The sequence below is a fragment of the Macadamia integrifolia genome, unplaced genomic scaffold (assembly GCF_013358625.1).
Source record: "Macadamia integrifolia cultivar HAES 741 unplaced genomic scaffold, SCU_Mint_v3 scaffold39, whole genome shotgun sequence".
NCBI lineage: Eukaryota > Viridiplantae > Streptophyta > Magnoliopsida > Proteales > Proteaceae > Macadamia > Macadamia integrifolia.
Genome location: NW_024869937.1, coordinates 448,122 through 458,614, shown reverse-complemented (window position 1 = coordinate 458,614; position 10,493 = coordinate 448,122). Strand labels below are relative to the sequence as shown.

The window sequence follows — 10,493 nt, the reverse complement described above, 5'->3', positions numbered from 1 at the left end:
GGCATAGATCCTATGGCCGACTCTCGAGGGGCTGACAATTCTACTGCTAAGGCTTCTCCTCTTGTGCCACCGGGGGGTCGCATGTGCCTGCTGGGAGTCTTTTGTTGTTCAACAAGTGGTGGGTTTCGTTGTCGGTGCACATTGGTAGAACCCATATGACTATCTTCATCTTTGTGTCAATTGGTGAGTGGTGGGTCGTGCCAGTGCATATTTGTAGAACCCATACGACTATCCACATCTCTATGTCAATCAACGAGTGGTGGGTTGTGTCGGTGCATATTACAGAACCCATACAACCAATCACGTCTCAAGCATGCCTTGGTCTTAGTGGTAGCACTCCACTCGCCTAAGCCACGGGAGATGGAGCATCAAGAAGTGCTAAATTGATCTGCCCAACCAGATTTCTGAACAACTAGTTTATCTCCAGCACTTGAAGTTGTAATGCTTGTAACTACAAATTTATGGCAAGCACGATAGGATCTAGCTGCTCTAGCATTGGAGGAGGAGGAAGGATGTTCACCAGCTATGGGGTGCTTGTGTCCTTTTGTGCTCCCTACTAATTGGTTCTTGCCTAGTCAACCTCTAGGGTGACCTCTTGTCCACTCACAGGAAGGAATGGTTGTGGTTCAGAGCCACCCAAACATAGGCTCTTCCTCACCATGAGTATCAGTTAATGACTTTGCTAATAACGTTTCCCACAGATGACACCAATCTATTGTGGCAATAAATCATCATAGGCTTCTCATACACCCTACATAGGAGAACAAATAGATAAAAAATATAAGAGAGTGTCCATCGGGCTGCTCCAGCGGGGGACTCTCTGATGCCTAAGTTAGATCTATTTGCAAACAGTAATTCCAAGAAAAATGGAGAAGTTTTCAATTCTTGTGAAGGGGCATTTACTTGGGTATTTATATTTGGAGCGTGGCGGTCATGGGGAATCCTAACTTAGTAAGCATCCTAGAGCTAATAGGAGTCCAAGCATACTAAGATATTGAGTTATATTTAGAAAGTGGATAATATCCTTATCAGCGAGGGGGATCACCTTCCTTTTAGGTAGGGGTGTCAATTCTGAGCCAGCACCAGTAGGCCCGACCAAGCCTGACACGTTTACAGCCCGACTTGGACCGGCTCAATTAAAAAATGTGTCGGGCTTAAACGGACGTTCACGGTGCAAGTAGCTAGCCTGTCGGATGCCCAATCGAACCGACACATTTATATGCTCAGCTTGAACCAACTCATTGGAGCCCGACCCCCTTTTATACTACATAAAATTTCTTATTGCCACTACTAGTAAGAAACAAATTAAGCTTTCTTACCCTTTGCTTTGTAATAGGATTTGATTTAATTAAGTTTTATTTTGTAAGTTGTAAATGTCATAATCTTTTCTTTTTCTTTGTAAGAACAACCATAATCTCTTATCATTTCTCTTTTTTATTAAAGATTTGCCTCACATATTTCTGGGCATTCAACCAACTTAATAAAAAAATTTAGGGTAGGTACATTTAAAACCCGTTTAGACTTAAATAGTTCCGTAGCCCGGTTAAGACACGTTTAAAGAGGTTTGATTAAAGCTTGACATCCACCGGCCCGATTATAAACTGTACCATCCCCCCAAAGCTAGGTCCGTTTACTTAAATGAGTATTCACGGTGCAAGGCTTCCAAGTGGTCAAGCCCGATTAAACCCGGTCGAGACTGACCCAGCCCGACCGGTTGATACACCTACTTCTAGGGATGATTAGTAGTCCTTTTGGTGATTTTTTAGTCTAGAAAAGACCTATTCCTTGCCTTGGCAGTTACACATTTGATTGAGAGAGAATCCCCTTGTGGTGATTGAGTTTCCTTCTTTATCTAAGATTCTCTGAGCGCCCATGAGTGGCTCGATTGCTCGTTTGCTGACTCACGGATGTGAACTTGGCGGTAGCCAGTCCTTTAGTTGGTCTTGATTTATTTTCCTTGATCTCTAAAGCCAATTTAGCAGTTTGGTTATGGCTTGCCTCACTTGGCCTGAGTTCCACATGTCGTGTTGATATTGGTGAGTACAAAATGAGCATAACACAATGACTTCTTCATATTCAAATTTCCCAAACGATAAGTCATCCTTGTTAGACCATAGGTATGCAATAGGCTCTTCATCTCCCTCTCCATGAATCTCAATCACATCATCTAAAATATTGTAAGGGGTAAGCTTTTGGAGAAACTTAGTAAATGGCAGAAATCATAATTTACACAAGTTTGAAAACAAAAGAAATAAAGTTTTCTTTTTAGATGAAATGTGAAATATTATGAAAATAAAAGTAAATCTAACAAGTCAATCAAATAATAATAGATATCAGAAATCATAATCAATGAAATTTAACACCACCATCCTGTACTGTACTACGGCTCACACCGTACTATGATCTTGATCGATGTGTTAACCCATTCACATAATTCATAATCACAATAATAGTTCCAACATATGGGAATGGCATGTGCTCCCGTACCATACTACGGCTCACACGTACTGTGACCTTGATCCACATCCATCTCATATGAAAGATATTACAATCACACCATTGGTTCTTGTAAGGCGTAAAACACACTATCGTCCCGTACTGTACTACGGCTCACACTGTACTGTGACTTTGATCGATAGTGAGATTTTCGTACAAACAAAATATACTCAATGATAGCATACATCATCCAAAAATCCACATAGGGACATAATGTAACAATCACAAATCCAAAAAGAAAATAAAATAAATATAAATCAGAATTTTTAATATGCTTTCATTTATTAAGCATGAAATGCCAAACCCAATAAAGAGATAGAAATTTCAAGAGAAATAAATTTACAATGTAAAAAAAAAAAAAAGTCATTTAATATATAAACATACAAATTAATTTCCTATATCAATGTTAATAATTATATAGAAAGGAAAACCATGTGTAGAGAGTGAATTAAACCACTTACAACTTTCACAGAAGGACAAAAAAAAAAAGTGTTGCCCATGCCCCCTTGATTATACAATTTGTCCCCCTTTGATTTGAGTCTTATAAGGAAGGGAAAAATGATAATCAATTTACCCCATTGATTTGATAATTTGTCTCCCTTGATTTGAATATCACAAGAAAAGGAAAAAAGACATCACTAAATTAGTATAATTAAAAGGATATTAATTTAGGTGTCAAATCATAATTGCATAAATTTGAATAATTAGCATAATAGGTAGGATGATTTAATAATCAACCATAAATATATAAACCAAATAAGGAGATAATGTGAGGTGGGGAGATAAAATACCATATTTAATATTGTTTATAATAGGCAAGTAATTGTAAGACAAATTATGAGTTTCTATAAGTGACCGACAGCCCAAAAAGACAGTTATGCCTCACCATATAGTTACCATAAAAGGTATGACTCCAAAAAAAAGGAATTTTGCAATTCAAGAACATTTGAAAACATACCAAAAATAGAGCAGTGATAAGGCTAAGGAATTTTGGACTTTGGTCAACAAATTTATATTTTGACCACCACATCATCCATTACAAACATTGACTTTGACTGCCCCCGTCATCAGCTAACTCATCACTTCAGGTCAAGATTGGACTAAGTCAAAGAAAAATTAGGGGTATTACACATACAGAGAGAGAGAGAGAGAGAGAGAGAGAGAGACGAGAAACACTGATCTGCCATCTTTATTTTCCAAACTTTGCCGTCTACTAGATCGATCTCGCACTCCTCCCCCGCCGTCATCAACTTTGTTGTCGCAAGAGAGATTGCCACCACCCACGCAGTCCTTCCATGAACTTCACCATCCACGGTGTTACCTTTTTGTGTTGGCAGAAGAAAAGAAGATTGGATTGAAAAAAGAAGAAGAAGATATATAGTCTCAACTCTCTCAACTCAACACAGGCTCAATTAATTAAAGAAGCCGGTTAACAATTTAGTAGGCATTTTCTATATATCGATCCAAGATTTATGTCTTCGAATGACAGTTTTCCGTTTCAAAACATAAATTTTAGGGAAAAAGAATGCTACCAATGGTGTTGTGTATGGGATGTGGAATCAGTTTGTGAAAAGACACCTATGCCCCGGTTCTACTTCCCCATTTGTTTGGACGTACACCACACTATCGAGTAGTGTTCTTTCTCCTAAATTTTTAATGACACGGAGGATATGATAAAGAGACTTTATCAATTATGAAAAAAAAAAGAAAAAAGGGAAAAGAACCCTCCCAGTCTTGTGCTGGTAATGCTTAGATTGTGTAGGGTGTGAAAAGACCGCCCTTGATTTGCACCGAATATGCTCCCACGCACCCTACCATTGGTCCATTCTACTCCAAACCGTCAGGGTTCTCGCCCAAGAAAAAAGTACCATTTTATTTTAAGGGAGAAGGAGATCGACATAGGGAGGTGCTAGCATTTGCCATGCTGCCTGGTAGCGTTTTTTCTCCTTCATTTTACTTAGGGATGCAAGTTTTTCCCAATGAGTTTGAACCTAAGCTCACCGAAAGCCTGCTAGGAGCCTGGTAGCGCTTGTACCAGGTTTTTCTGCTTGAATGTTGGGTTAGAGCTGGGATTTCTATGTCTAGGGTTGGGTTGGGCCTTTTATTGAGCATTGACCCTACCCTCCATATCATATCATACTATCTTACTATTGTATTCATGTACAATCTAGCTTTTTCTGGTAAATTTTCAAGTGACGATAATACTCTTTATAATATAATTTATCCTTGCTCCCCCTCTCTCAGATCTCTCCCTCCCAGTCCGTCTCTCTCACACATGTTACCCCTCTCTCTCACATGACTCTCCCTTGGACTCAAATCCTCTCCAGTTGTTGGGCATCCCATTTGGCATCCGACGGTTGGAAGGTCCTTGGGGTGTGTGCCATGTGTTGGGGTGCATGCTCTGGTCTTCGCAACTATCAGATGCTTAGCTGGGCGTCCAAGAGGTTGGAGAGGATCTGAATCCCCACAATACCTCTCTCTCTCTCTCTCTCTCTCTCTCTCTCACACACACACACACACACACATTCTCCCCACTTTGGACTCTTTCACACATCTCTTCTGCCCCCATCCCTCTCTCATCTGGCTTCTTGCAATACCCATCTGCTACTGCTTGTGGCCATTACATCATGAAAATCTTGTGAAACATGCCAAATAAGAAATGGCTACTTTAAACGTTGTGGTTTTCTAACTAAATATTAGTATACACATATTTGTAAAGTGTTTTTTTTTAGATCCAGAAGAGAGATTTATGTTACCCTGCTAATGTTACTTAGCAAACCCTTTTTCAATTATAAAAAAAGAAAAGAAAAAAAGAATGATCTCAGGTCTCTCTCTCTCTCACGCGCACACACACACACAGAACACAAAGGTCTAAAAACAATTCTCATAGAAATGTCTTTCTTACCCTTAAGATCATCTTATCTTTCTAAGTAGCAACAAGCTGACAATGTGTTTAGATTTCAAGGAGTCTGATTTTGAGTAACTTCAGACTAACTTGAACTACATCACAACTGTAAACATCAAAAGTAGTAATTTTGTTTTAATCGAGCAAAGAAATTTAAAATGTTGAATATACAGTAAAATCCCTTTCTTCAATCAGGATAAACAGAAAGTGATTATTCGTGGCTGGGGTATATGAGTAAATCACATAAATTTGAAACTAAATAATAAATGAATAAAACCATAACATGCCATGAATTAAAGGGAAATGCTTTAGGATCTGTTGAACAAAGCAAAGTTAACTTAATGAGATATAAAAGAGGGAACAAATAGAATATAAAGGCAGAGCAAAAGCGATGGGGGAATCTGAAGATAGTAGAGAGTGAGAGGATGGGAAAATGAAAGGCATAGGCCTTGGCTACAACCATAAAGATAAAAGATAAGGCCGTGCCAGCAAGAAATCCATCTAGAACTATTACTAAACCACATGTTGGGATAATCTCACATTGGAAAACCCTGAAACATTGGATGCCTTATATACTAGTTGAGCCTCTCCACCTGATAACTTAAACTTTTAGGATGGACACTTCAACACCACCTTCATGCTTAAAAAGACCAGACCACTGAAAGACTCCTAATTAAACATGGCCAGAAATTTCCAGCCAAATCAAATCCAACTAGCCCATTGCTGAATTGGAAAAGGGGTGCTTAAGTCCACATGAAGGCAGATTACAAGATCAAAAGGCAACTGAAGTTGAGCTCCCTGATAATATGGACCATTTCATCTTTTTTTTTTTTTTGGTTGGGGAGGGGGAGAGGAGGAAGAGAAAATCAGAAACTAAAATTGTAACGTGGAACATTTCATATTGTGTAAAGAAAAAGAAAATTAAAAACTGATACTCTCATGCAGGCTCCATTTGGAAGGCCATTGCAGCAGTAAAAGAATGTGAAATATGCCCCAGTTTCTAGTGAATGAAATTTCTAACTTGTAAAACAATGTTGAAAAATTACAGTTAAGATAGGATCACCTGATCCTCCTCTTCTTAAATAGCCTGCCCCCTCTTCCCAAATTACCTGTCTTCCTTACTTGAAACTGCCTTGAGTTTTGTGATCTCCCAGACCCACTCCTCACATGGACTGACAGTTCATTTGTCTTCCACTGCACACCGTGATGTCGACTACGATTCATATACCGATATTTGGACCTACGCCTTACAGGGTATAGAGACATCTTTACCCGATCTTTTCTTCTCTCTCTTACCGATCTCTTTCTACTGATACTCAAGCTCTTGTAATTGTTTGAAGACTCATTACCATCAATTGAGCTGTATCCTTCTTCCACATCTGGGAAGTGGCGGTGGCGGCGGCGGCGGTATACCCGCTTGGTGTTCTTTAATTTGTGCCACAGAAAACAACTGATATCTTTTAATGCAAACCAGTATGTCTCACATGCAGCCCAACACATTTTAAAGAGGCTTCTTCCAATGCATTGAATTATCCCCACTTTGAAAAGAAGGTACATGAACATCAAAGCTGAATGACAAATTTTAATAAGAAAGGAAAGATTAGAATTGTTCTACTTAAAATCTCTAGAAAGTACACGCGGTACAAAAGGAATAAATAAGTTTATGAAAATTTATCGACTCTAGAAGAGTGTCCTAATCATGTACTGTAAACCGGTAATGTCTGTAAGTGTACATGATAGTTTCAACTTTATTATTGTAAGTAAACTTTCATATATCAACTTCATTATTAATAAGAATCCAATGTTCTTGAAGATGAATAGCAAGAATAACAAGTCCAATGGGCCACGGTTCATACAATGAATAGATCTGGGATGGGTACAGTTCTTCCATTTAATACTCTAATTTACTTCAAATGCATATGACTAGGACAAGAAAACAGTAAATCAAGAAAGTGAATGTAAAGCTGTATGGAATGGTAAAATCCTACTTCGCATTCCAACTTGATCCAAAGCTAAGAAAAAGCTCACACGAATCAGAAAAGAAAAGCTTGCACAAACATAAATAAGCTCCATAATGTAGAAGAGGACAGAAGGTAATCAGTGTAAAGCTAAATGTAACAAACCAAAGCAAAACAGAACAAAAAAGAAGCTTACTTATATAGATGAGACCCAATATCATCAAAAGTTTCACCAGATTGGATACGCATAAATGTTGGATAAAACAGGTTAAGTCCCATGTTCCAGCACAGATGCCCCTACAAAGTGAACAGACTCAAAAGGTCATTCTCTACTCTTGCTCTGTAAGAGAAATCAGAAGAAAGGGATGAATTGATGCACCCATGGGCAATAAATGATGACAAAACAAAATAAAATAAAATAAACAGATGAAGCACAATAGTATGCATAAAAAACCGTCGACTGCCATGAATCTGAACCACAGCCATCGACATACACTCATCCATATAAAATGGCAAACGGTGCATCAATATTCATTCTTCAATTGGTAGGCCTGAACACCTCTTTCAGGGGCATAACCCAAATCAACAAGACAGGATGAAGGATCGTAACCTTCCAATCTAGAGCTAAATCTTAGACAGCCTAAATCAGAAGAAATTGAAATTAGGGGAACAATCCTACATTAGTGGTGGAGGGGTCGTTGCTTGGAGCAATGGCAAAGGGCTCTTTCCGCCTACGCAGTGGTGCGGGTTCGAGTCTTGGGAATCAGCCTCTCCATAAAGGGGGTAAGGCTGTCTACCTTTATACCCTCCCAGAACCCTGCTTAATTGCGGGAAGCCTTTGTGCATTGGGTAACAGCCTTTTTTTTTTTCTTTTTAATCCTACATTAGTAGTGGCCTATGAACTTGTCTCATCGTGATACTGTGCACGCCGGCCTAAGATGAGGTATCCTAATTGCCAAAACCAGATTTATAGTACAGCAGCAGATAAGGTTCATTGAGGCATATTGATCTTTTTGATCAATATGAAAGGATAAAATTTGTTTTGGATATATTTGACATGGAAAGAAGACAACATGTCAACTTCCAGGACAAGTGGGAATTTGGACAATCAATCATCCCATAATTCAATCAGTGTAAAAAGAGAAATAAGACTAACTAGATATCAATCACTCCCATAAGGGAAAAAATAAATATGTACACAGGAGTAGTAGTATAAATTTGGTCATCAGATATGATCTTACTCGCATGATCCCCCAAATATAGTCTTAAATGGAGCAACAAAAGCACTTCCAAGAAATCCACCAATGCCATTTGCAGCCCTACTGATAGCAGTTCCCATTGGAAAAAAAAATCCCAGATCACCACTCCAGATACACTCTCACCATTTTAATCCTGCTCACACCAAGAGAAGCAAATTAGATACAAAAGATACATCTTCATGAAAAAATATATATCGAAAAATGAGAAAAATAAATATCACAACAAATTTGCATCATTAATTTTTTAGAAACATAATTAAGATCATGGTCAAAATAACAAGTCAAAACAATATTAACTTCTACAATGTTTTTCAACTCACTTCAATTTCTTGTTAATGAAAAAAACATTGTAAATGTGTTAGGCTATGGCTAATTTGCTCTAAATTTTCTAGAGTCATCTGTGTGGGTTGGATTTGTAATCCTGATCACCAGACAGACCCATTGTCAAACAGGTGTAGAGCACACCCCAAAACAAAAACTAGGAAGTAAGAATTGCAGCTCTTCTAATTATATTCGACCCTTTTCTCTTTTATGGTCAGTCACTATTTGAAATTTGGATTAAAAGACAACAACATAGAAAGATTGGTAGAGATGAAAACAGAACGCCTCAAAACCTCATACCAGAAAAAACCCACCCCAGCCCAGATTAATATGATCAATCAAAGAAACAGAATTCAGTTTTCTGAGTTGAATTCGAGATGACAGAAGCAGAAATTCTGGTTATGAGTGCGGGCGGCGATGTAACTTTCAGGTCAGAGGAGCAAAACTTTCAAAGAGAGAGAGAGAGCCTAGGTCTGTAATGGTGGTAGTTGGTTCCTTATGGAGTCATCTCATCTAATCTTAGATGACTGATGACTGATGACTGATGACAACTTCCTCCTTTGTTTGTCGTCCTCGAAATTCGACTTCGTTGGAAGCACATCTGTTGATTGTGGCTTTGAGTGAAGAGCAGCGGTTATTAACAAACGAAACGGTTCGAATTTTCAAAGTGCAAACAACAACCCACGGATTTTAATTAGAGCTGTGACGGTCGATTGATTTCATGTCTCAACAGTCAACAACGATCGGAATTCTTTTTTTTTTTTTTCACCGCCCGAAAAAAAAAAAAAAATCTTTATTTCAATGTCTCTTAATCAGTGTTGAAGATTGTTCCACACTGATGAGTAAAATTGAGGATGACACCTCATCATGCCACATGTATGATCTGATGATTACAGTCGCAAATATGGGAAATTCTACGGGGAAGTTGTATCTCAGTTTGGTGGTGAATTTCAATTGTATAACTCACTATTTATCCCTGGTCTTTCTCAATCGTCTTTCTGCTTAAACCAACTTTTACAATCTCAATACATTTTTTTTTTTCAAACTTCATACTGACCTTGGGGCATCAACTTTGTTTGAAATTAATTTAACTCATAACTACATAAAGACGTTATAAAGAAATAAAAAAATAATGTCCAATATGGTTGTTGGGAGTGAACAATTTTTACAACTTTATATTGACCTTTGGGGCATCAACTTGGTTTGATATTTAACTAATAACTAAATAAAGACAAAAAAAAAAAACCAAACAAACATAATTACTCACTTTTATGTTTTCCTTTACAAAACTTTTGTCATATGTTTTAGTTAATAAAAATATATAAAATTAGGTTTGGGTTTACAAAACTACTCAAAACAATACCCATCTTCACCATTTATATTTTCTTAATGTTTTCACCCATCTCCTTCCCTATCTCCAGCAGCTCCGAAGCTAGAAACAACAACCACTCATATAGTTGGGGAAAAAGGAAATTTAAGTCCACCCTTGGCCTACTTGGGATCAAGTGCCTAGAGCTCAACAAGCTTATTAAGGAGCCATTGCCCTGTTGGCCT

General features: G+C 38.0%; 1 protein-coding gene across 2 annotated transcripts; it reads right to left on the bottom strand.

The window, feature by feature from the left end:
- Positions 1-6,257: 6,257 nt before the first annotated feature.
- Positions 6,258-9,848, bottom strand: LOC122068425. 2 transcript variants are annotated; one of them, XM_042632280.1, is made up of 4 exons: positions 9,254-9,848; positions 8,601-8,751; positions 7,556-7,656; positions 6,258-6,969 (listed from the first exon to the last, which is right to left on the bottom strand). In XM_042632280.1, the coding sequence occupies exons 2-4, from the start codon at positions 8,696-8,698 to the stop codon at positions 6,461-6,463; spliced, it is 708 nt and encodes a 235-aa protein (XP_042488214.1). In that variant the 5' UTR covers positions 8,699-8,751; positions 9,254-9,848; the 3' UTR covers positions 6,258-6,460. The 2 variants fall into 2 exon arrangements, with proteins under 2 accessions (XP_042488214.1, XP_042488212.1); XM_042632278.1 differs by having other exon boundaries at positions 9,240-9,847.
- Positions 9,849-10,493: the final 645 nt, after the last annotated feature.